The sequence below is a fragment of the Gadus macrocephalus genome, chromosome 7 (genome assembly GCF_031168955.1).
Source record: "Gadus macrocephalus chromosome 7, ASM3116895v1".
In the NCBI taxonomy this organism is placed as follows: Eukaryota; Metazoa; Chordata; class Actinopteri; order Gadiformes; family Gadidae; genus Gadus; species Gadus macrocephalus.
The window spans coordinates 13450279-13477640 of NC_082388.1; the positions used below are offsets into that span (position 1 = coordinate 13450279).

The 27362-nt window shown below is 46.9% G+C and overlaps 1 protein-coding gene across 3 annotated transcripts; it reads right to left on the reverse strand.

Moving 5' to 3' along the window:
• Nucleotides 1–1574: 1574 nt before the first annotated feature.
• LOC132460837 (phosphatidylinositol-binding clathrin assembly protein-like) lies at nucleotides 1575–27210 on the reverse strand. 3 transcript variants are annotated; one of them, XM_060055763.1, is made up of 19 exons: nucleotides 26060–27210; nucleotides 18262–18404; nucleotides 17759–17834; nucleotides 17099–17201; nucleotides 16623–16716; nucleotides 16230–16341; nucleotides 15634–15740; nucleotides 13542–13583; nucleotides 11424–11509; nucleotides 10761–10824; nucleotides 10230–10360; nucleotides 8914–9012; nucleotides 8665–8801; nucleotides 8532–8562; nucleotides 7394–7523; nucleotides 6488–6511; nucleotides 6120–6173; nucleotides 5493–5612; nucleotides 1575–4977 (listed from the first exon to the last, which is right to left on the reverse strand). In XM_060055763.1, the coding sequence occupies exons 1-19, from the start codon at nucleotides 26187–26189 to the stop codon at nucleotides 4963–4965; spliced, it is 1698 nt and encodes a 565-aa protein (XP_059911746.1). In that variant the 5' UTR covers nucleotides 26190–27210; the 3' UTR covers nucleotides 1575–4962. The 3 variants fall into 3 exon arrangements, with proteins under 3 accessions (XP_059911746.1, XP_059911747.1, XP_059911748.1); XM_060055764.1 differs by having other exon boundaries at nucleotides 8665–8778; nucleotides 8915–9012; nucleotides 26060–27204; XM_060055765.1 differs by lacking the exon at nucleotides 13542–13583 and having other exon boundaries at nucleotides 26060–27205.
• Between the last annotated feature and the right edge of the window lie 152 nt (nucleotides 27211–27362).

Consider the following 27362-nt stretch of genomic DNA (forward strand, 5'->3'; position numbering starts at 1 on the left):
CGATACATCCACTGTAAACAGCGCATGGTACAGTGGCTGCAAGCTGCTCAGGGCCACACCCCCACCCGCCTCGCTCCTCATTTGCATTATAGCTACAGACACCAAAACAGCGCATTTGGGGGAAGCTCAATGTGCGACTGGCTCGGAGTGGCTGTAACTGCACCACGGCTGAATTTCGGGAACGTCTTTGAATACTGTGTTAGTGGCCCACTAATACCTATATTAAAGCATCCATAAAATAGCATGTCATGGCACCTTTAATCTTTAAAAAATATGTATTTTGGCAAGTTGTTTTTCTTCTAAAATGTACCCTGCCTATTTAAAATGAGAAAATATAGATAACGTTTATGACTTTGATGTTCAAAGAACAGGATGAGAAGGGAATGTAGCCTATACTTGCCCTTGCCCCAAAACAAAGTTAATTATTTGAATGGGATGATTCACTCTTTGAATGGGATGATTCACTCTATCATGTACTGGCTGACAGATGCCCTCATCTATTAATTTATCTATTGTTGCAGGAGAATTTAAAGCGCCCCTATTTTCCCAGCAGGTGTGAGTATGATTAGCCTTTTAAAGCCATTTCTAAATCCATCTTGTGTCATGGCTTGTACTGGTTAATCCCACTCACCTGGTGGTTAAATAGTAAACCACCTGTTTAAAATAGATTGGATTAAAGTAAACAAGAGTTTTGGGAAGGATTTGTTTTTACCCATTTGGTAACGTTTTTCGGTCAGTCTTCGTCTAGGAGTGTTATAATTAGCGACATTGTATATGAAAATGGCCACACACTGACGTACTAGGTGTTTGAGAAGCTTAAAGGAGACATTATACCACCAGGTGAGTGTGATTAGCCTTATAAGCCGTTTCGAAAATCTGCCTCATATGACATCACTAGTGGGCGTGTCCGCCTAGATCTGTGCTGGATAGATCAGTCTACCAGCCTACCCAGTGGGCCAAAGTAAATGTTGCTCAATATGTCTCCTTTAAGGCTCTCGGAAACTGACTTTAAAAAAAACTGCTGCCCGCTAACTGAAAAACATATGGCATAGATTACAATGTTGACTATCAAATTACATTAACAAGTTTAAGACGAAAGAAAAAGCATGTGTTCTATGCTCCTTTTTAATCAGACCAATGTTTGAGGAAAAAAATCCATATCCAAATTATTTTTTTGCAAGGTGTTCGCTTAAAGGGGACATTTTATGCCACCAGGTGTGAGTGTGATTAGCTGCACATTTTCAAAACGTCTTGCAATGGTTAATCACACTCACACCTGGTGGTATAATATGTCCCCTTTAACGTTTTTCAACCTGTCTAAAACCATCTAGCACTAGCGAGTTCTCTGATCTACCTAATCGTCTAGTATTTAAACAAGTATGTGTCCTATAGGAGAAATTGCCTACATGGATATAGTTATTAAAAATGTTAAGCTAAATCTGATTTTTGTCTGGTCGAAATTATCTAAACCCTTAATTGAACCATTAAATACATGTATTCGTTTTTAAAGTAATGTCACATTTTTCAACTCTGCTAAATGGTGGCGCTTATTGCATTAAAAAAAGTCAAACACCTTTTGAAAATATCAACGCTTTAATAATGAGAGCGGTTTTACAAGACTGCATGTCTAGCTAGCTAAGTGATGGCTGCTGTTGACATCCTGGGTGTTTTTACGCAGATGCGGCAAGGAAAACCGTGTTTGAAGATCCAACGGTGTGATGGACAGGTTGCATATCTGCATGCTAGGCACCCTTCAATCAGTTAACTTGTGCCACATCTTCTAAAAACAGATGATTATGAATGTCAATGAATGTTCATGTAAAGAGGTAAGTAAAAAAAAAAAATCTCATGGAGAAATTTCCTAAACATTTTAAAAACACACCGGTAAGTGAGAATTCACAATGGTCATGCTTTTACCGGACACACAAGCCAATAAAAAGACGACACTTAATCATGCAAATAAAGACCATTTCCTCATCTCTGAAATAAATGTAAAAAATAAAGAAGGAAATCAAATCCTTTTGAGTTCTGTGGAGTTCGTCCTTATGACCTTGGGAGTAAGAAGAAGCTGCGCTTTGATGATGACTTTGGTGCAAAAAATGTTCCTGGTTGGAAGAGGACAGACCCTGTCCTGTCCGCTTCCTTGATGAAGACACTCTTGGTTTAGACCAGTTGTGATAAGAGTTGATCTTTGAACCCAACCCCCCCGCCCCCCTTCCTTTTGCAAGATGAACACAAAACGTCACAAACATCAACCCGCCCCGCCCCCCCCCTCCCCTCAGATGATGACACCTTCAAAGTTACAACCACCCAAACACAGTTACAGCAATAAATTGTCCCACATACAGTACATTGTCCAATGGCGCTTCAGTCACTTACAGAGAACGTCTAAAACACATGAAGAGCGTTACCTATATACAGAGGACAAAACAATTGGTAACAGTCAAAGATTGGCCTAGGAGAGACGGGGCTGCATTGTGGCCCAGAGTTCCACAATGTTGCTCACAAGAAAGACGGACCACTCTTAACACGGACGTATGGAGTACCACAAGTTTCCAAAGGACAAATCCCGAATTGATGGCCATTCGTTTGGGTATCTCCAGTCTATGCTGTATTATCGTCAAGCCAACTGCTTACTACTTGGTGACAATGTTTCTCAAATGACAATCTCTCTGCTGGTATTTGTCATCACTACACTTTCTTGGGAACATTGGGTTTTAGACACAGCCAGCAGTTCAAGCGAGAATTACTAAAATGGAGAAGAAAAAAAAGTTCCCTACGAATTGGTACATTCTCAATTCTTTGAGATGTTGCTCCAGGCTCATCCACATGTGCAGTTCAAGTTGTATGATGGAGAAGTGAACTTGAGATTTGCTCTCGTCATTTCAACATATCTGATGACCGATGTTTGATGTTTCTAGCTAACATGGTCCTAGAGCCGTCTCATAGCAGGCCCTAGGGACATGTAGGACACTGAGAAACTGCTCAGGACGACACTCATTGCTAAGTGAGTACATTACCAGGACTGGGCTTCTTCCCATGTAGACACGGGAGTACACAGGGAAGGTCTTGCCCTGGGAACATGACCCTGTTCATCTCGGTGGGAAGGTGTGTACATACACACACAGTACATAGACACAACAGACACCATCAATTAGAAAAACCACTTACTCCAAAATCGATTATTGCCCCTTTCGACTGTACATCCCAGCTATGATTTTTAGTTTTTGTGCAGCAGTGTTGTCCCCCCTCTTGGGAGGTTTGTGCTATTTTATATACCGTCTGTCTGTAGGTCTGTCTCGTATTCAACCCCCAAAGTCGTGTTAAGATGCAATTCTTAGTTGCTTTGCCACCTGTCTGAATTGATCCAAAGGACATTAGATTTAACTAGGGTTTGTACATGACAGACATTTCTCTTAAATGTTCTTGGATTGCTTCTTCATTTCGGACTGTTGACCTTATCTTATGCCCATACAAGCAATTGCTATTGATATGGATAGGGGTCTAATGCCCAGGTTACTGTTAAACTGGCATCTGAAGTTTAAGAATATCTGTGGACGGGGGGGGGGGGGGGGGGACGATGCTCAGGGCAGTTGGTAATATTAGGCGGTGGGAGTGAACATCTGGAGGTCTCAGACTGTTTCTGATTGGCAAGACTGAGAACCTACCAACCTCGGACCACCTCCCCTTAGCTCAGTGCATCGTTCGCTACCATAAGGGTAAGGGTATAAAATTGCAGGAGTTAAGCTTACTAAAACAAACGGCATTCTGTACAGAATCCTGACAGACTCACAAAGAAGTACGAGACTACTATTACAACGAAGACATTTCCTAAACGGAGACGTAGTGAAGAAGATGGTTGTGGGCTTTGCGTGATGTTGCACAGCTGTAGATGAAGACGGAAGCATGAGATGCACAGTGCTCTCACTGCTGCTTTGAGGTGAAGTTAGTTCATGAGGTTTTGTTAATATCCAGATATGGTTCCTGGGTCTGGCTCAGTGCTTTCATCAGTGATTCCAGTGCAGTTACACATGGCGGTACCTGGTAACATAAGTACATCAGGCACCTGACATCTAGACACAGGACTGCAAAAAGAAACAAACTAAAAGATACATACAAATCCTCCGTAGTCATCCACACTCCAAGAAACAGGAAAGTCATTCCAATTCACATTTTTGTCATTTGACGTTGGCAATCACAAACAAACTTTAAAACTTGTAAAAGACTTAAGTTGCAATACAATGACACAGCACACTAAAATAGTGGAATAAAACAAAGAAATTAAAAAAGGTCTTTCACACGTCTGTCCGTTGTAACCGCTGACATCAGGTCATGAATGAGGTTCTGACAGACGACCCAAAAGCAGGATACCGGAGGGATTTCATCAACAAGCATCAAATCACCAACAGTGGTACATTAACCACATGGCAAAGTTTGCCTCGAGGAAAGTACGTGCAAATGACCCAATCTGAGAAAAGATATGTCCATCATGGATGACTAAAGTCATGAGACTGAGAAGGGTTTGTTTCTGACAAGGGTAAAGGAATAGTGAGGCTTCTGCACTTCATCCGCGGCTCTCGCTTGTATCATCGCAAGCCATAAACATTGCATTCATCAACAGACAGAACGGCGCCATTCACTAATGGCAAATCAAACAGAATTAAAGGAGATTGAGGAGGGCCTCTCTTCGCTATTTCGCCGATAAGGAGAGAGGAGAGGAGATGGCAGGAGAAGAGTTTAAAGACTCATGGTTTCATCTCGACCTGCCTGTGGTTTCTCTTCCATGCCTTTCCTCCCTTCTCTCCAGTTTGCATCTTTCCCCCTGCGCTGGATTTGGTTCCGGATTGGTTAGTTTAATTTCTTCAACTGCATCTCTCGTTCTTAATGCGTTCTCATTCTCTCCACCCTCCTTCCAGTCCTTCGTTCGGCCTTAGCTGTGCTGCCATGGTTACTTTATCGTTCCTACATGAAGTGCATCTGCAAAGGAGAGAGATGAGAGTAATTTAGCTCAACAAAACACCTCTTCAAGTGATGCATCTTGTGAGAAGGGACTCGTGTGCTGCAGCTCAGAGAAAATCACCCGCTCACACTTAAAGACTGAACACTCACTAAGTAGCTAATTACATGTATCTCCTGCTCTGTATCATTGGCAAACTCTAACCGAAATGTTGTTTTAATGAGCCACCCTTGTTACAGCCATGTTATTGGCCAGTAAACATCTCAGTATTTCAGATAAGGAATACCGAACAAAGCTCCTGAGAACTTACTAACCCCATGATTAGCAAAAAAATTAGGGGACATGTGGATGATCCACTATACTGGGACACCAGTGTGTGGGAGTGTCCAACATGATAACTGATGCACAGACCCTCTCCAGCCTCCCAGTGGATGCTGCCCACCAATAGATTCCATCCAGCCAGTTGGACACTCCCACATCGTGATGTCACAGAGCTGAGCGTTTGTGTGTCGGTGTGTGGTGCAGGTTATATCACCTGGGTTCCCGGCATAGGTGCAAAGGGGTTGGATGGCCTCAGGACGGGCTGGTTGTACATAACAGGCTGGGGAGCCATCATCTGAACGCCTCCCATCTGATGGCCCATCTGGGGGGGGAGCTGAACGCAATCACCCCGGCAACCATGGAAACAGGAGAGGAGAGAGAGCTCATTAAAGAGTGCTTTGAGCTGTTTTTGCTGATATTTGAAGTGTAAGCAAACCCCCGGTTACAGCTCGAATTTGAATACAAGTTTAATTTTTTTTTTGTTATGGGCTGAGAGAACGTTCACTATTTGTCAGAGACTTATCCAAAACATAGAATTTTACTGCTGTTTTCTCTTAATAACTCTTGTTTAACTTAGTGACAAAATGGCATATATTACTATGTTGACAATCATATAAGACATACTACCCCGTTTAAAACAAATTTTTTTGGTTGACTGGCTCATTAAGCATACATAAGGACACAGACGTTTGGAGGATTTAAACTCTTAAGATGGTTTTTGACTTTTAGATGACTGCAGAATAGTAACCTAGTGTGTGTAGTTCCTGTTTAAAGACCAGCTGTGTATGATTTCATCAGCGGGCGACCAGTAGCGTCTGCTAAAGTGTAACATGTGGCTCACCATCCCGTATACAGGCACTTGGGATGTCATAGGGAACGCCACAGGAGCCGGGGCCTGGGGAAAGTGGGAAAAGAAGCCAATCTTTCTAAAGGAGCAGCAGGCAGTCCGAAATCTCAAATACTAATTGCATCTGCATAACAGTTTGTGTATAAGGTATATTTCTAGTGTTACTATATACTTCACATACATATACACACACCTTTAAATATAAATACTTATAGGCAAAACCAAAATACAGCATAACAGATTGTGTGTTGAATATATGAATAGCAAACAATCTTCAATGCTGACATCTTTTTCTTAACATTAGAGGTGAGAAACTGACTTAGTTGTAAGGGAAAAGATCGAAGTTGACGGGAGATACTTACGTAGCCAGTGTAGATCATGCCATTCTGTGGAGATAGGAAGAAAAGATTGGATGTATAATAATTGACAATTTTTATATGTATTTTATTTCTGTAAGTAGTCCACATGGTGACATTTTCTTTCCAAATAACAGATTTGGTTTCAATGTCTTCACCAAATCCTTTAGTGTCAAACATTTTGAATAAGAAAGGACCAAAGAATGAACATGCTGCCAGGTAATCTACTGGCCTTTTTTTGTTCTGAAAGGATAACCCTACTTCTACATGGTAAATATGAATCTACGTTTCCTAGATGTTTAGGGGACGGACTAGTGTAATGGTTAGCTAGGGTGATCAACTACCAGCCCAAATATAGGGACACAGTTTACCTAATCACTAACCCTAATCTTTAACAAAACTCTCTCTAATGAACTCTAAGTCTGATGATTAACCTATCATTAACAAAAGAAAAATATTAATTTGTAGATAGATTCATTTGTACCACCAGATTTGATGGTTATGAGCCACTACAACCCATTTCAAATCGACCGTCGAGTTCCATGACCAGTGGGCGGGTCCACCCAGATGTTTGATGTATGCCAGCCTACCAGTTGGGTCAGTCGACTGGGTACTAGTAGGCCCGTAGGCTGAGCTATCATTAATCATCTACAAATCTATATTAAGGGATATATTCTGGATTTTTCCACCTGGACCCAATTATGAATTTATCATTAACTCAAAGCAAATTAATTACTTATGACTGAACTGTATTTTAAAGTGTGGCCAGATGTCTGTGTTTATAGGAGCAAAATCGTCACTTATGGCCTTGTTTTGGCAAGATTTTCACTATAAATGTATACAAAGTCAATCAGTCATCACTACCATCTTCCAAATGGTGTGTGTCTGTGTTTGTTTGTGTGTGTTGTTTACCATCTGAGGGACCGCCATGGGTGCAGGGGGCATGGCGTGGGCCCAGTTGGTGCTGGTGCACATGCCTTTAGACTGCCAGCCGCCCCCGCTCGGCTTCTTCTCCACCAGCTGACTCCACTGCAGCTCTGGCCTAACACACGTCAACAAGTGTTACACACACATGCACACAGAGAGCAGACATGCAATCCTACAGGGAGGGTCTGGGTCGTCTACCTTTCAATGACGGGCCAATGTTGTTTATCTAACGTCCAAAATGAAGGTAGGTGGATCGGAAAACTACCAGAGAGAGCTCAACTCGCAGTGCAACTGCATTGATTCTAGAGTGCTACTGCAGTGATTCTAGAGTGCTACTGCAGTGATTCTAGAGTGCTACTGCAGTGATTCTAGAGTGCTTCTGGAGCGCTTCTAGAGTGCTACTAACAGTGCTACGGCAGTGCTACTATATCGCTAATGCGTTGCTTCTAGAGCGCTAATGCAGTGGAACTATAGTGCCACTACAGTGCTCCCAACAGTGCTATTGCAGGGCTACTGCAGTAATACTACAGTGTGGCCTCCGGCGGAGCTCAGTGCGTTCTCTGCCCTTTGTGCAAACGCCCTGCATGTGTCTAATGGAGCTCTGCCTAGCGCCGACCATCCTAGGAGCTTTACTCTCCAAAATATAAAATCTATGATGATTGCATCTGGCCGGTTCTGCCTGGAACGGAGCGGCCATTCTGGAGTCCAGAATATCCCGATGGTCAGCCCTTCCCTTCAAACATACACTTGTTCAATCATGGCTGTGCACACACAGACACAAATAAACATGCATGCAATGATCATACATGTGCACACACACAGGCCCAGATATCCACGCATTGACAAGAGAGAAAGGCTGCATGTGTTGTGACCTCAGCCACAGATATCAAAAATATCATTTTACCATCTGCTGTGAAAAATGTGTTAGTTATGGCTTGGCCAATGGAGCATGCATTCCCAATCTGAGCCTAACCTTTTGAGATATCCTGTTCACAGTCGGATAAACAAACACATCACATCAGGTGAAAACATGACCTCCATGGCGGAACGAATATTAAGAGGCAGACAACCACGCTGGGAGTCGTTTGTCATGAGTGGGCTGACACACCGCTGAACCACTCACTTTTTGGCAGGAGTTCCACCGAACTGCAGGTCTGTGGAGAGGCGGGGGGAGACAGATGGACACTCCATGTGAATACAAGGCGAGTCAAGAGAACCAAGATCGATGAGCACAAAGAAAAAGGAGAGATGCTTACTGCCGACGAGGTGGGCTAAGGAGGAGTCCAGATCACTGTGTAGCATCTTCCCAGAATGCAAAAGGGCTCCTTGGCTATGGATTTGGGGTGGTGGTGCTGACTTTAGCAGGTCACCTGACCGCACCCAAGTTACCATGCCAACGTGAAGGGAAAAGAGAAAAGAGGTCACAATGTGTCCACATGTGTGTACAGAACACAACGATATCGAAGTGCAAGACAAGACCATTTGTTTATGTGTGTGTTCACCTACCTCCCCAGGCATTGTTATTGTTGGGCACAGTGTGTGTGGTCTGGATGGGAGTGAAGCTCGGCTGCAGGCTGAACAACTCACTGGTCAGGTTTGGCACGCTGGGCGGACAGGGGGGAGAGGAGAGGGGACAGGCTCATCAGTAGGGGGTCAGTCATCATTAGGGGGGTCAGAGAGGGGTCAGGGTCATCAGTAGGGGGGTCAGAGGGGACAGGGTCATCAGTAGGGGGGTCAGAGGGGACAGGCTCATCAGTAGGGGGGTCAGAGGGGACAGGCTCATCAGTAGGGGGGTCAGAGGGGACAGGCTCATCAGTAGGGGGGTCAGAGGGGACAGGCTCATCAGTAGGGGGTCAGTCATCATTAGGGGGGTCAGAGAGGGGTCAGGGTCATCAGTAGGGGGGTCAGAGAGGAGAAGGGTCAGGGTCATCAGTAGGGGGGTCAGAGGGGACAGGCTCATCAGTAGGGGGGTCAGAGAGGAGAAGGGTCAGGGTCATCATTAGGGGGGTCAGAGAGGGGTCAGGGTCATCAGTAGGGGGGTCAGAGAGGAGAAGGGTCAGGGTCATCAGTAGGGGGGTCAGAGGGGACAGGCTCATCAGTAGGGGGTCAGAGAGGAGAAGGGTCAGGGTCATCAGTAGGGGGGTCAGAGGGGACAGGCTCATCAGTAGGGGGTCAGAGAGGAGAAGGGTCAGGGTCATCAGTAGGGGGGTCAGAGGGGACAGGCTCATCAGTAGGGGATCAATCATCATTAGGGGGGTCAGAGAGGGGTCAGGGTCATCAGTAGGGGGGTCAGAGAGGAGAAGGGTCAGGGTCATCAGTAGGGGGGTCAGAGAGGAGAGGGGTCAGGGTCATCAGTAGGGGGGTCAGAGAGGAGAAGGGTCAGGGTCATCAGTAGGGGGGTCAGAGAGGAGAGGGGTCAGGCTCATCAGTAGGGGGGTCAGAGGGGACAGGGTCATCAGTAGGGGGGTCAGAGAGGAGAGGGGTCAGGGTCATCAGTAGGGGGGTCAGAGGGGACAGGCTCATCAGTAGGGGATCAATCATTAGGGGGGTCAAAGAGGAGAGGGGACAGGGTCATATCAATCAGAGGTACTGACAGCCTTTTTGTGAAGCCCTGGTCCTAACCCAACTACCATGTAGTTCATTAACGGTCTATAGGTGGCTTGCGTTGGTTGGTTGGAAAAAATATCAGTCACTTTGCAAGGCACAATGAAGTTCTCTCGCACAACAAGACATCAGTCTGATTACACCAAACAAAGACAATAGAACAGCAAAAGGACACATCACAATATAATGACGGCACGGGACATTTGCTTTGTCTCACTGGTTGCTGATGGGTACGACGGGAGAGTTGGCAAAGAGATCATTGGCTCCTCCACTGCTGTTAGCACTGCCCACAGACTGGGTGCTGGGAGAGACATTGGGTGTCTGAATGTCAATCACTTTTGGCCCCTCCTTCATGGTGGTATCGTACGTGGAGTAGGAGGGGGAGGAAAGATGGACACGTGTGGAAGGTTTAGATCCTACTATCCTACGAAGAGTGTGTAAAATGGTGTGTAACAGGGTGTGTATCAGGGTGTAACAGAGTGTCTAACAGAGTGTGTAACAGAGTGTGTAACAGTGTGTTAAAGGGTGTGTTACAGTGTTTTACAGGGTGAATGACAAGTTACTAGTAATACACTAGTAATACACTAGTAATACACTGTAATACACTAGTGCGTGACTAGTGTATTACTGGGTTTCTAACAGTGTGTTACAGGGTGTGTAACAGTGTGTTACGGGTGTGTAACAGTGTGTTATGGTTGTGTTACTGGGTGTGTTACGGGTGTGTAACAGTGTGTTACAGCCAGGTGACCTTGTGTTGTTGCAGTTTGTTGTCGTCTGTCTTGTCATCCATGCGGCTGAGAGCGATCCCAGTGCTGGAGAGAGATGACATCACATTGGAAAGTGAGCTGGTTCGAGGCCACGCACACACACACACAGGCTGGTGGTTGACTTGGTAACCAGTGATTAACAGGAGTCCCAGTGGAATTTCTCCAGTTGAAAGGGAACTAAGTAGAGCGGCTACAGACGGATCGTCACAGACAAGACTCCACCATTATCTCAAACAGGAAAAGAAAACAAGACATTGATCACTTAAGTTATTACACTTAAGTCTTCACACCAGTCATTTTCCTAGATCGAAAAAAACACAGTATGTCTCGATAGAAAAAGTGAATGCATTGTCCTATACTACGCCGTGGTCTTCCTACTGATCTGCATCGTACAGCCACTAGCTTTATCGATGGGCGTACTACCTTAAAATAACATCATTCTTTCGATACATTGATCTTTATACTACATCGTTACGTTATTTTTGTCAAACGAATAATGATCTTTATGATTGTTAGTAATAGTTATAAATAAATAACTACAATAAATGAAGCTTTATAAAATAAACCCTTAAAAAACATGTTAAGTGGTGCTCAGGTGATCTACAGCAGTGGTGACACGGTGGCACCGTGATGCTGGGGCTAACCTGTTAGCCGCCGACAGCTCTTTGATCTTGCGGCCCTCCAGGGAGGCTAGGTGCTGCTCAAGGGCCTCGAGGAGGGAGCTGGGTGCCTGGGGGGTAGCGGGGTGTCAGGTGGAGGGGGTGGGGGGGGGGGGGGGTGGGGGAAGCAGGAACATCAGGGAAGGGAGGGTGTAGCATTACCAAGAGACAAGCAGGCAAGCCGTTTGCAACCTCACCCACTCTCACTCTCTCTTCTATCTCACACACGCACACCGACACAAACTTGCCCTCGCGCACGCACACACACACACACACACACACACACACACACACACACATGCACCCATCACACAATCCTGCAAAGCTGCACCCAAATAAAACACAAGACCTTTAAAATGACATTCTCGATTCTCTTGGAGAGTCAAAAAATAAATTAAAAACAAAACTCCTCTTTGGGCTTATTCTGCATGGCGACAGTGTTTTGGGTGTCATCGGGTTGGCTGGACAAGCATGCGGACTAAAGGTCAGCCCCGGGTCATGCAGTGCCATGTCCTCAAAGCGAGACTGGGCTGGCCAGAAGACCACGACACGACAGAACAGCCAGTTGAACGCAGCTCTCCGGCGTGCCCCCCCTCTCAATAGGCGTGGCCCTCTGAATAAGCACACCTGTTCAAGCCCATGCACAGTGATGCACAAACTACACCCACATCCTCCCCCCACACACACACACACCCACACTCCCACACACATACACACACACACACGCGCGCCTTCCACACACCCAGAATCACATCCCAGAGATGAAGAGTTAACCCGTGGACTCCACTTTTTTTTTTTTTTTTTTTTTTTTTTTAATGAATGCCAATTTCTCCAATCGTCCTATTGGGTTGTACCAAGAGGAAGGGAGCCCGCCAGTCTGTGGGGGGCTGAACCCTGCTTCAGGGGAACCTGAGACGCCGGTGGACCAGGGAGTTAGCTCCCTGAAAGGCAACTGTCCGACCAAGACAGGTATGCACATCCGGCAGCTGTTTGGTAGCATCCGTTACCAGGGAAACGCAACAAAACAAAAGGGTATGGATGGGATTTGGTTGGGAGAATCATGTGATACCCGTGCGTTCAGCCAGACAGTTGCTTTTCAGTGACAGAGAACACAATCCCAAACACAACAAGCAAAGTAGCGGAACAAACAAAAACAAAAGATCTCTCGTATACTTATTTCGAAAAGGGGACAAGAGAGAATAATGCCAATTCTGGATATCCTTCTTCAGAGAAATCTAGAATATGCTACAGGTTTCAAATAAAAGGTCAAAACAGAGCTGAGAGTGGCCATGTGCCACGGTGGAGTTGAAGAGGAGCGCGTAGCGCCCTCACAGCACTGCAAACCTCCTCGATACAAGCCAAAGCCTTTGGTTGGTTTCTTTTGCCGTGAGGTAATTTGCGCGGCCCGGCGGGAGGACGGTGAGTCCCTGGAGACAGGATGCAGTAGAGTGACGGCATAAGGCACACCTGTTCAAGTCGTACTTGCGTAAACCTATTAAAGGGTTAAAAGAACACCATTCGCTGCTCTCCCCACAGCTGATGCTACCAGGGGGGGGGACCTTGATGACGTGTGGACAATGGAGCTCAGCTAACTGTAAGTGTTGTTGTGGTTCAATCCCCGTGATTTACAGGAAGAGAGACTCACTGCTGAGCCAGCGCTTGAACCAGCGCCGCTATCAACAGAGTTGATAACGTCATCGGGGATAGAATCGAGATTCAAATGATTGGCGATGAAGCGCACATAAGGCGTCCCTTAAACCACTGGAATCAACGGTTTCTTTTTAATGGTGGGCTATGATTGAGGACTGAGGAGAATTTGGTCTGAACACCGAGCTGGTGTTGCTCTGGGGCCGTGGCTGGAGGTGAGGTACGGGTCCTATACTCGTCTAGTGTGTTGAATCAAAGACGGAAAGGAAGCAAGGAGTTAAGAATAGTGTGCAAAGGGAGGAGGAGGCCGGGGCAGGTCTGTAGGGTGAGTAGTGAACGGGAGCGTTTAAGAATGAAGCATTATGGGATTGACTTGACTTGACTGACTGGTTGGTTGATTGGTTGATTGACTGACAGGTTGATTGATCGGTTGATTGAGATGAGATGCGGACTGACCTGTGTGAGATCGGGGCTGTCGCCCTGATCTATCCCAACTTGCTGTGTCACAAAAAAAGGAAGGGGAGGGGGGGTTTGGAGGGGAGGGGGGAGGAAGGGCAAAACAAATAGAAACCAAAATGTAATTCAAATGAAAAGGAGAAAAAATATACCAACGGAAAGGAAATCAACAACAAAAAACTTCAAAGAAGAAGAAAAAAGGAGGAAGGGCGCGTAAAAGGAGGAGGAAGAGGAGGAAGAGGGAAGAAGAGGAATCAAACCGAAGCGTTTGTTACTGGCATGCAGCCGGGAAAGGAAACAAATAAAAGACAAACAGGGGGTAGGGGGGAGGGTGGGGGAGGAGTGCACACACACACACACACACACACACACATACACACACTTATATACAGTCATATAAACACGAACACTGGGAAGGACCCGTGCACAAAGCACGTACACGCGCACACACACACTTACGCACACACACACACACACACACACACACACACACACAGACACACAGATGTGGAGATATAGACTGGCGATGAATGAGTGAACACGCATATATCCTGGGGATGAGCAGCGGGCCAGACAACAGGTCACGTGAGACAGATGGAAACATCCAATAGGAAGACACTCGACTAATGTTGACTTCTCGAAGACGAAACGGGAGGCAAAGCGTCGGGTGGGGGTGTGGAGGGTGGAGGGTGGAGGGGTGGGGGTATAGGGTGGGGGGAGGGGGGGGCACAAATGGCACACAAAACAAAAGACATTCTAGTTAGACAGGTCAATGAATGGGTCCTCAAAGTCAACGTTGAGCCGGTGTTTTCTTGGTTTTAGTTTTTTTTGGGTGGAGTGGTGAAGGTGGGGAGGTGTGTGTGTGTGTGTGTTGTGGGGGGGGGGGGGGGGGGGTTGGATGCTCAGATGCCTCCGTACCCCCCGAACCTTCTTCCAATTAGAAACCAAAATCAGCGGAAGCCCCCCCACCCCCTTTGGAGACGGAGGAGACGTGAGACAAGGCCCTGTCTCACACGGAGGGGACATCGTGGTGTTTACTATTAGAAGCCTCGTGACTCGTGGCTCTTACCCAGACTAGAACCTCACAGAAACAGCCAGAGGAAGAGGAACACACGACACGTAAACACAGAGCATAGGAAGAGACACAGAGACATCAATATAGAAATCAACAGCTTGCTGGGGGGCATGCAGTGCAGGCATGTAAACAGGCAGCAGGAGAAGGGTCCTGGATGCTCTAAACAAGGGAAACTCTTTGATAGGCTAGGACTCGGCCATTCATCACTGTCTTTGAATAAGCCCCGCCCCCCAAGTCAGGAAGACAGAGAGAGGACAGGGAGGAGAAGAAAGAGCTAGCGGGCAGAGAAGACGGAAGATTAGAAAATGAAAACGTTGCCCTGGACACAGATTTTCTGGTCCGGTAAGCGATCAGGTTGCAAGAGAAACATCAACCTTATCAATAAAGAGGGCATCTCAACAGTTCCATGTGGCTCTCCGTTTAGTTCTGGTATGTTGTCAAGGAACAACACGTTGTTTTGTAGCGCAAGAGACCGTGGAGGTCAAGGAGATGCTGACTAACTGCATCTCCATTCAACTCTGTCGTGTTCAGGTTGAATAGAGTTGTGTCAGGGAGAGGAGAGAGAGGAGAGGAGATGGTAGAAAGAGAGGAGTGACAGGGGAGATGGGAGAGAGAGGAGAAAGGAAGGGGAGAGAGAGAGAGAGAGAGAGAGAGAGAGACAGAGAAAGAAAGAAAGAAAGAGAGATGAGATAGGAGAGAGAGAAAGCAAGGAGACAGGAGTGAGAGAGAGAGGGAGAGAGAGAGAGGGAGAGAGAGAGGAGATAGGAGATGAGAGGAGGGATAGGGAGGAGATAGAAGAGAGAGGAGGGTGAAGGCAGGAAAGGGAGTGCGAGTATAGAAGAGGAACAGAGGGCAATGGATAGGAAAGGGGAAAGGAGACAGGAGGGAGGGGATGAGGAGGAGAGAGGAGAGACCAGCCTACGCCCTTGAGATGCTCTCTAGACAGTCTTACTGGTGTCTCTAAGGGTGTTTAGCGAGACTGCTCCGGGGAGGAGGGAGAAACACAGCAGGCTTTACCTCTGCTACTTTGAGGAACTCTGAGAGCCGTGTCATTCTGTTGAGGAAGGTCTTGTAGATCTCAAGGGCGTCTTTGCACTGGTTCTTCTTCATGTCAAAGTATTTTTCTGCACAGTGGAGGCAAGAGAGCACGTTACCCCTGTATACTTCCCCTCATAAACATGTCCCACAGAGGAACATAACAAGGGCAGCGCTGTAGGTAACTGACTCCATACATTTTGTACTCGGAGCCAAATCAAATGATATGAATAAATAAATTACTTTCGTTTTATATTGGAATTCTATTGCTAGATTGATTATATTATCATTCACAAGCAATGCTGATCTGAAACTCAATAGTAGACTTAATATCCGGTGAAGGACTTCGAGGAGCAGTGCATGAAGGTTACAGGACAGATTGCATAACATCTGTGCATGTATCCTGTCATACGTCCAGCCCCACATTGCTCCTGTGTGTGTATGTGTGTGTGTCTGTGTATGTGTGTATGTGTGTGTGTGTGTGTGTGTGTGTGTGTGTGTGTGTGTGTGTGTGTGTGTGTGTGTGTGTGTGTGTGCCTGCATGAGCGTGCGTGTGAGTGTGTGTGCACAAGGATTACCAAGCATGTTTATGACCCCCTCGTTGTAGGCAGCAAACAGCCGTATGGAGTCTTTAAAGAGCAGCATGAACCCTGCGTTGATCACTCCGTTAGTCAGTTCATTGGAGTTTGGCTGGAGAGAGAAAGAAAGAAGGAAAACCTCTGCTGAATATTATCAACCCGACCTCAGTCTCCACCCTGGCATTGAGCAACACCTCTGAGATGCTTTGTTCTCAGAGCGGCCCAAGCTCTTCTCTTTGTACTCTGACAGGCGGATGTGGAGCCCAGAGAAGGCGTAGCTTGTAGCGGCGGGCTTAAAGAGGGGGTTAGACCCAATCACCACGCCCACGAAGAAGAAGAGAAGAGCTTCATCGAATAATACTGAGACTATGAGATTGAGTTATAGCACAGTACCTGAAAGTCCAATAGTGCATCCAACTGATTCTGAATGATTGGTAGAGTCTTGATCAGTTTCTCTGTGGTCATGGTCCGCATGACTCCATCGGCCCTGGCAACAGCACACACACAAACAGAAGGGGATGAACACAGCGGGCAAACATCCAATGATACCCTCGAAAACGGACTCAGATACTCTGCCAGGGCTGTTCCGTGATTGGCTGAAATTAAATGACTTGCAGTCCTTTGAACGGAAGGGGACATATCTTAGAAGTACTTTGACCAGCGTTCATGTGTTCATTTTCATGTGTTCATGTGAGAGTGTTCATGTGTTCATTGTTGAGGGTTTCTTGTGTCCACGTGTTCATGTGTTCATGTGTTACCCTCTCTTCAACGTGGTGAAGTCCACGGCCACTAGCCGGTAGGACACGGCCTTCTCGTTCATGTGTTCATGTCAGAGTGTCCACGTGTTCATGTGTTCATGCGTGTGTTACCCTCTCTTCATCTTGGTGAAGTCCACGGCCACTAGCCGGTAGGACATGGCCTTCTCGTTCAGGTAGCGGCTGTAGCGCCTGATGAAGGTGGACATGTCGTAACCTGCCGTAACCAAGGGACACAGTGACACAATGAACCCACAACTTATTCAGCCTGTCACCTCTACATGGTATTAGGAGCACCGAACGGTACTGTTAGTTACCTGCCCATCAAACCACTGGACACACACACACACAAACACACACACACACTTTATATAATCCAACTAACATGCTGCCATTGTATGAAACATAATAAGCTCTGTTACTTTGTTCAGCCGCTCAGCTCTGTGTTGAGCGGTAAAGCAGTCAGTACAGTAGTCAGAACAACAGTCAGTACAGCAGCCAGTACAGCAGTCAGTACAGTAGTCAGAACAACAGTCAGTACCGCAGCCAGTACAGCAGTCAGTACAGCAGTCAGTGCAGCAGTCAGTACAGCAGTCAGTACAGTAGTCAGAACAACAGTCAGTACCGCAGCCAGTACAGCAGTCAGTACAGCAGTCAGTACAGCAGTCAGTGCAGCAGTCAGTACAGCACTCAGTACTGCAGTCAGCTCTCAAAGAGTGTAACTCTCAGAGCTTTAGGGGGGGGGGGGGGGGGAGAGGAGATGTTTCAACTCACCTTGTAGTGCAGACTTGTCTAGAAAGTTGTTGAGGTTGAAGAGTGTGTTTCTGGAGGCAAGGTACTGGATCAATCTCTGTGGAACACAAAGACCACAAGGAGTAACACCAGGACACATTATTCCTCTGTGCCTTCTTAATCTGTTGAAGTGCAAGTTGTGCATGAACATGCATAGTGCATTCACTTGTGAGTGTAATCGCGCATACATGCAGTTCTTCATGTGTTTGTGTGCATTTGTGTGTGCGTGTGTGTGTGTGTGTGTGTTTGTGTTTTTGCGTTTGTGTGTTTGTGTTCTTGTGTGTGTGTGTGGGGGGGGGGGGGGGGGGTCTGTGTGTAGGTCTGTGTGTGTGTCTGTGTTTGTGTGTAGGTCTGTGTGTGTGTCTGTGTTTGTGTGTGGGCCTGTGTTTGTGTGTGTGTTTGTGTCTGTGTCTGTGTGTGTGCTCATGTGCGCGCCTTTGTGTGCCTATGACTCAGTGTGTTGAAGCAGGAAGGTCATGGCTCACCTCGTTGCCGTACATCATCAGGTGGTGGGTGGTGATGAGGGCCTTGAACACCACCACCCAGCTGTGGCTGGCCGTGCGCTCCAGCAGCGTGTCGGCCAGGTGGGGAACACTCACATTCAGCTCATTGGTGCAATGGATCAGGTCTGAGAGAGAGAGAGAGAGAGAGAGAGAGAGAGAGAGAGAGAGAGAGAGAGAGAGAGAGAGAGAGAGAGAGAGAGAGAGAGAGAGAGAGAGAGAGAGAGAGAGAGAGAGAGAGAGAGAGAGAGAGAGAGAGAGAGAGAGAGAGAGAGAGAGAGAGAGAGAGAGAGAGAGAGAGAGAGAGAGAGACAAAGAGAGAAGTATGTTAGTTCATTAATAAATGTTTAGTAACCTACACGTAACTTGTTTCAACACACTGGACCCAGGACCATGTTAAGGAGCTCATGCAGAGGGAAGGAGGCTCTGTGACGTCCAGACGGCAGGACGAGGTCACATCAGGATGTATTATTCATCCACAGCAGCAGCAGCAGCAGCAGCAGCAGCACCTGCACTGACTGCATTCTTATTGCCTTATTGATTCACTTTGACCGAAAGGATGGAAAAATTGCTCCAACGGATTGATGGATGAATTATTTTGTAACGATGAGTGATTACTTGGACAGTGGTCGCTGCATCCCAGCCAGCCCCAGACAGCTGCTCAATACCAAGCTCAGACCCAGGGCCTCTCTCCCTGCTTTGAGCTGGTTTCCGCGGATGGGAGGAAAACTATTTACAACATATTGGGTATAGACTATGAAGAATTGTATATATTTTCAGCTGAACTGTAACCTAAGTACATATTCTGTGGCCCATATAACTTTACTGGAACTGTAAAACAGATACATTGTAATATTAGATCTTCATAATTATAGATGAAGTAGACTTAAATATACACTTGTTTAAGTCCATTTCTAAGTCCATTTCTAAGTAGACTTTAAAAATATAATATATACAATTTTAACTGTAATTTGTCCGTTTGCTAGTCTTTTTGATATTGTTTGTGGGGTCCGAGTCCTGAGTGCATTCACGAAGAAACCCAGGGTTCTGCTTCAGAACACTGAGGCGGACTTGGAGGACTTGTAGCTTTAAAAGTTGCAACACTTGTGCATTCTTACAATCACAAGCTTCCTTTGATTATTACTTTCTCAGTCCCCATTCTGTGGAGTAGCGGAACCTTATCAAACTAAGCGTTGCGCTGTAATGTCTCCTTCAATAAAAGAAGAACTGAAAAGGCTACTTATGCATGCATTGGATTGTGCTGGTAGGCCACCGCTGTGCTGCAGCAGAACTTGACCCCCCCCCCCCACCCCGAACGCACGTCTAAAGGAGAAAAACTCTGCCTGTCTGAAGGGGAAAAGCATATTAAAATGGAAATGTTTTGTGTTCTGCCTTGTTTAGGATTTCTAAGGTCTGAATAATGGTGCGTGCATGTGTGTGTGCACGATGAGTGTGTGTGTGTGTGTGTGTGTGTGTGTGTGTGTGTGTGTGTGTGTGTGTGTGTGTGTGTGTGTGTGTGTGTGTGTGTGTGTGTGTGTGTGTGTGTGTGTGTGTGTGTGTGTGTGTGTGTGTGAGAGAGTGTTTGTGAGTGTTTGTGTATAAACTAACTCCAGCAAACAATGCAGAAGCTACCGATGCAAATGTTCTCTTGGCAATGCACAGAGGCTTGCCATTTCTACGGCTACAGCACAATCTCCTCCAGAGACAACGTCCCTTGTTCTTGGCAGTAAAGATTCTAGTTAGGTAATCATTGGTTATGCAGAGCCGCTGGATTATCTCACGTAATAAGTGATTAAAAGTTTTACAATTTTAAAGTAAATTGCACCTGTACAGTCTAGCCTTTTGTACAACACCACTTTGATAGAGCTAACAGCAGATGCTGTTAAAGGGATGGATTCTGTAGTGCCTGGACATTCAATTATTAATTTCACTGACTGCATTAGGGTACGTGATCATTTCAAATATAAAATTATACATCCCAGGCATATTAATGACTTAATTATATAATGATTATCCTTGAGTGAGATTCAGTGTAATACATGGACATGGCTCTGGTGCTTGCTAATTTTTGTGTTTACGTGTGTGTGTATGTGCGTGTGTAGTGGGGGGGTGGGGGTTGTGTGTGTGTGTGTGTGTGTGTGTGTGTGTGTGTGTGTGTGTGTGTGTGTGTGTGTGTGTGTGTGTGTGTGTGTGTGTGTGTGTGTGTGTGTGTGTGTGTGTGTGTGTGTGTGTGAGTGTGAGTGTGTATGTGTGTCCTCCATCCATCCATCTACGTTTGGCTGGAATGGATGGACTTATCTTTCTGAGTAATACTGAATCAGGAAAGCTGTTTAAAACCACTGCAAAGATACATACAATGTCTGGATGAATAATCAATAAGAAATAAGGGACCACAAATCATAATGGGGGGAGTTTTTAAGGAGAAGCTATACTTTCAAATCATCTCTTCACTGTTTTTTTATTCTTTTTTCTTTTTTCTTATTAGACCAATTTGAAATATGTTTGGGGATCGACAGAGATGAGAGAGGAACATTGATACACAAGATACTCCTATAGCTGTGTGGCTGCACTCAGAAGAACATCGTGTTTCCTGCATGGTTATATATGATGTTAGTGTTTTCATCAGCAGTCATTCTAATGGAAGATCCCAGAACCCATCTGGGGTTTTTGTACATTGCATAACATTGGTAATTATCTGGGGCAAATCCCATCTCATTGTCCTCAACTGCAACAGGAATAAGGCCTTCGTAACATTGGGGAAACAACTCAAGGGGAACTTCCCCAACGCTATTGTCATCTACAATAAGAGCGTGTGGACCCCTGAACCCCCTTTTCCACCGGCCATCCCAAGTACAAAAAGACAGAAGAAGGGCTGTTCAGTTACTTTCAGTTTGTTCTCCTCCAATCCGCCACTTCTAGAGGATCTGGCCTGATGGGGAAGTTATGGGGAACGCTGTCCCAGCTGAACGCTGCTGTGGGGTTCAACGCCCCGTTGTCCCCACTCTACCTGCAGGCCCCGCCCTGCTCGTTAAATACACACCTTTCAAATGAAATTGCTTCGGATGTAAATGACTTATAGTAGTGGTAGACGAGATTCAAGAGCTCAATCAAGGCATGTCTTCCCTGACAAGCCAGCGGATGTTGTTTTTGGTCTTGTTTTAAAACCTTGCACTCTCTTGCTCTTTTCTTATCTTACCGACAGCAGCTTTAATGACATCTTTAAAGATGCTTCCTTTAGGACATCATTTACTTCAAAGGAGTAACGGTAATAGTCTAAGGATCTCCAACCCTGAAATGTACGCAGCATCTCTACGTTGGGTGAGTGGAAAGGCCTTTCATCTCAGCGTTAATGCGAGCCTAATGAATGTCATGGACGTCTGTTATAATGTGGGCTCCGTCCACCTCGGAGCAGAGCGCTGTGCACTCATTCATCAACAGCTCAGTCAAGAGGAAATGAATGGCTGACATGTGACCATCCATCCACTGGAACTCGGCGAAGCGTTTGGCCGTTCATCACAGGACAAGAGTCCCGCATGATAGGAATAATAAAGCTAAGGTCGTTGCATTGTCAATGAAACTAGCAATGGTTGTTTTGTCTCATCAATCGATTTACCGTTTAGTCTGTCGAGTGTCACATGTGACAGGTTACCAGGTTACCATGTTACCAGGTTACCAGAGACTACTGGGTACTGCCTAAAAGGATCTGGAATGGAGGCAAGGCAGCTCAATATTAGCATTCCTGAAGCTCATGCAGCAGATGGTGTTTTAATTGATTAATGACACAAACAGTTCATTATCTGATCTACTTTGTGTCCATCGGCTTATCTGTGCATCGTCGCATTCGTCGGAGCCAGTAGATATATACTGCATGAAATTGGTTCCATCTCACATCTCTCTGATCTCATCAACAATGATACAGTCAGAGAGAACGACGAACATCCCATCATAACCAAAGAGCCCGTGAATCCACTGGAAAGGTGAGCCGTGGTGAAGGTCATCCACCCAGACACCAGCAGACAGGAGACATGAGAACGTGAACCCTTGGGACTCCACTTTGCTCGTCCTTAGACGCCCTCAGAGATAACCAGGCAGCACGGCCAGGCTGGGGTCCTGGCATTCATTTCCATTTAACAATCCCCGGTGATGCCTTCCTATGACTCTACATCTCTATAAATGTCGCTGCAGGCTCATAAAGAAGCGTTCCCTATGATTGCGTTCAGCCTCTGCCCACAGGCAGGTTAGTGTGATGCATCCCCTTTCGACACGGCGAGCATATGCAGTGGATGCGTTGAAACGTCTCGCCGCGCCCCGTTGTGGAACAGGTGGGGGGTCGTGTCGACGCGGCGTGCTGCGGTTAGATTCCGCGTGGTTTAAGGGGGGTGGAAGAGAAGGACGCGTTGGGACACATTCAGGGGCCCGAGAGTCTTCGCAAAGGCGACCTCAGTGGTGCAGAACATGGTGGAATCCTATTATTTCTATTATATCCGTGTGTGACGCTCATCGCCTGCTATCTAGAGCGAAATAATCACTGTTGGCTGTGAGAGCCAGCTACCGGTTTGTCAAGGTCATGACATCACGCTGATGAAAAGGCTCAGAGACACACATACTGTGTAAGGAGAACTGAAGGGGGATTCGGAGTTGCTTTTGCATTAATGTTGTTGTGTGTGTGTTCGTCAGCCATTCCTTTATTTGTTCCACTTGTTTTATTCCGTACACTCTGCTGCCCCAGTCGGAGCGGATCTATGTCACCTTTCAACTTCAGTGTATTCCACGCAGCTCCATACGCACAAGAAAAAAAAAAAACGGTTTGGTCCTGCAGGACCTCAGGCCTTGAATGACACGCTGAATCAACCACTCTATCTGAAACTGAGAACCAGGCTTTACCGACAATGTCCCAGAGCTTAAGGAAAGCAAACAACGATGCAAGCAATTATGAGAATGGGACCGTTTATAAAGGCTATTTCTGACCCTGTTTGGTGTAAAGACTATTATCTCTCTTTGTATTAAACAGAGGGTCTTAATATCAGTTTCTTTACTGGGTTAAGTTTAGGTAGATGGACCCTCGGTCCCAGTGAGAGAGGAACCCTCGCAGCCAGAGAGGTGTTTCCTCTGGAAGCACAATGCATTGTGGGCCAAACAGCCTTTATATCTGCTGATCTGTTAACACACACCAACACCAACACACACACACACCAACACACACGCACACACTAACACACACGCACACACACACTTGCACACACACACACACACACACTGAATTCCCGAGGAGATTCCAGGATTCCCATCACCGATGGCTTGCAGTCTTTGATCACTTCCATAATCTCAAAGCCAATGTTCCTCCTATACATGTCCCCTATTATATCATTCTATATTATATGATATTTCTATTCCTGGTGGGTCACCACCGTCTCAGCTGCAGCACCCCAGCACCTGGCCCGTTAGCCTCTCACGCTCAGAGTCGTGTTCATGAGCCCAGGCCGAGCCCCCCAGCGGCCTTCTGGGACGTCTCTTCTGCAGGGTTCATGACCCGCCCCCCAACACACAAACACACACACATGCGCACACACACGCACACACACAAACACATACGCAACAATACACGTCACACACAGATGCACGAACACAGACACACACACACACACACACACACACAGACGCATGCACGCACACACACACACACACACACACACACACACACACACACACACACAACCATACGGACACAAACACATACACACACACGCACACACACACACACACACAAACACGGGCGCACCTTGATCACTCCTTGGAAACAGATAAAAGGAATAACGATATTTAGAAAGGAGCCCACATGGTAAACGTAGGACGTCTTTTATATTATGAGGGCCTGCTGGCCGATAGAGTGGAGGTAGATTGTGATTGACACTTCACAGAGACTGGCTATTCATGTTCTGCTGGGAGCTGATCTTCACTTACCATCTACAGATTTGTGGATCTAAGCTGTCCCGATAGACCTAATTAATCACGTTCATAATTACAGAACAGCTAGCTCCATTTGACTTTCTTCATTTAGATGATGTTACTCATTAAGTCATATGATGTATCAGCCTCCCAGCTGGTCTCCTCACCATAACCAGTGGGTAACATTAAGTAACCTAACCATAGCCAGTGGGTCCCAGCTAGTCTCCTCAGCATAACCAGTGGATAACATTAAGTAACGTAACCATAACCAGTGGGTCATAGCTAGTCTCCTAACCATAACCAGTGGGTCCCACTAAGTCTCCTAACAATAACAAGTGGGTCACACCCAGTCTCCTAACCATAACCAGTTGGTCCCAGCAACACTCCTAACCATAACCAGTGGGTCCCAACTAGTCCCCTAACCATAACCAGTGGATACCAGCAACACTCCTAACCATAACCAATGGGTCATAGCTAGTCTGCTAACCATAACCAGTGGGTCCAAGCTAGTCTCCTTACTATAACCAGTGGGTCCTAGCTAGTCTCCTAACCATAACCAGTGGGTCCCAGCTAGTCTACTAACCATAACCAGTGTGTCCCATTAAGTCTCCTAACCATAACCAGTGGGTCCCGGTTGTCTCCTTACCATAACCAGTGGGTAACAGCTAGTCTGCTAACCATAACCAGTGTGTCCCATTAAGTCTCCTAACCATAACCAGCGGCTCCAGAACCAGACAGGCTCAGGTTGCATCTTGTCAAAGAGCCCAGAAACCTCTCTCCTCTTACTGCCTGCTCTGATTGGAGGCCAAACGGGTGGCTGTTGTCTGGCTGGTTGTGTGCTTGTTTGTTTGGCTGGCAGACTGGCTGTTTGGGAGACGCTCCTTGTTCTATCCTGGGAGACTGATTCACCCTCAACGTCTTTCTAATTAGCCCGTCTCGCTGTCTACCCGTCTGTCCGGCCGGCCCCGTTCCACCGCCTATAGACTGGACCCTCCATTGATTAGCTGTTCTCTATTGATCCAGGCCAGTAATTATAGTGAGGTAGAAAACCCACCTCACCTAATAATCTCTAGTTAGATCTCCATATGGGAAATGATCCCTCTCACCTCTGTGCAGCACAACACATCATTGTCCCTCCATTCAGAATGGATGATTGGCTATACTGCCGAGCTGGTGGTACAACAAAGATCGATGGTCACATTAAACATCGTGCTATGCTGCAATCTCCTCAGGCAGCCCTCCCATAGGTGAACAATACCGGCATGTATAATGTCTCCCGTTATAGCCGGCGGACTGGATCCATCAGAGGTCAGCGGGGAGGTTTTCTCCACAGGAATGAAACGAGTGGGAAACACGACGACGCGTCGAGAGGTGATCGCTATTAAAATGGCAGAGCAGTGGAAACATTGTGTACAGAAGCGGAGGAGCCTGGACTGAGCTGGGATGCAGCCGGCTTTGGCTGTGGTGTTCATAACCAACAGGCCTACCGAGGACACGCTGTATCGGACAGCATTACCTGGCACTCCACTCAATGACATGCACACACCTCAGCAGATTTTACGCATTTTCACACCATAACGCCTGTGCCAAACGACATGTATAACACTCATTTTTATTATCGACGACAATGATTGGTAAAAAATGGTAAAAAATAATAGCAGGCTCCCAGACGCCTTTCTACCAGGAACGCTCTATTCGTCCTATCGGTTCATCCGATCAGAACAGTATTGTCCCTGATGGGAGCTGAAGTCTATCAGAGTACAGCGGTCGTTTGATGGTGTATGCATATGTGCGTGTGTGCGCGTGTGCGCGCGTGTGTGTGTGCGTGGTAACCTACAGTCCAGGTGTTTCTTCTTGGGTCCGCTGACTTCGTGCGTCGTGGCCTTGCAGGCCGCCTTGCTGATGGCCGAGCCGGTCATGCTGTGTTGCGCAGCGGCGATCCGGTCCGTAAGAGTCTGGCCCGACATGTCCCCTCACCGGGCGAAAGGAGAGGAACGGAGAGCACCGGGAAAGAAGAAGAAAGCAGCCTAGGATCCTCCAAGATATCTTGAGCTGAGTGGAGGGAGCCGCTGGTCCTCTGCACAGACCGTCTGTTGGAGGAGGAGAGGATGGAGACGGAGAAAAGAAAAGGAAACACCACACACTGACGTGAACGCGATCCGATGCGAGTTCCCACAGCAGGGGGGGGTGGGGGGGTAGGATGATGTAGGCCTGCGATCACATCCGCGCAACCGTCTTTTCACCGATTCGCTCGTGCAGCATCGGAATGACCCGATAATAAAGTCGATCCGACCGAGAGGAGAACCGACGCCGTGTCCCGCACCGCACAGTCTTGTCCCCCCGGGTCCGGATGCTACAGCAGGCCTACAGTAGGCGGCGATGTCCCCCCAGTCCCCTCCGGATTCTACAGTACAGTAGGCAGCGGTGTGGTCCTCCCGGGTCCGGGTGCTACAGTACAGTAGGATTTGTGGACCTCCAGGGTCTGAATGCTACAGTAGGCCTACAGTAGGCGGTAATGTTCCCTGGAACAGAGAGGAGGATGCTGGCCGCTGAGGATGCGCCGCTAAAGAATTCAACCAACAACCCTCCGCAGACACTAGACGGGCTCCTCGAGTCCGCTCGACTACAGTCGGATTTCACATGAACTCTATGCGACATTTGCTGGGTTGTAGACCGATTTTTCCCAAATCTCCGTATTAACCAGGAGGACTATCAAATCCTGGTTTTGATTCACAGTATCGCCTCTTCGTCTATACCGAGGAGGATGTCCGATCGCCGCGCTGATCCACAGGATCACTTAAGGTCGGCCTGTTGGTAGAAATGCCCTCTGATGCTGCTATAAAACGCTCTTTTTGTTCAGGGTTGCCGATGGACCGATTGGATTTCTGTCCTCAAAGTTGTGTGTAAAATGGCAGTAGAGGAATCAGGTGACTGGGAGAGGAGGGGATTGGACCGCTCCTCGGATGTGGGGAGGGCGCATCTTAAAGCAGAAGGATGCGGAGCGGCTGCTGATGCTTTCAGTGGGAAGAGACTGGCGTTGGACTGGAATGCTCTGTCCACTATAACGTAGAGACGTTATTATATAACGCATGTTCCGTTAGATTAACATTACAGCTCGTCGTATTTTGGTCCAAATTATA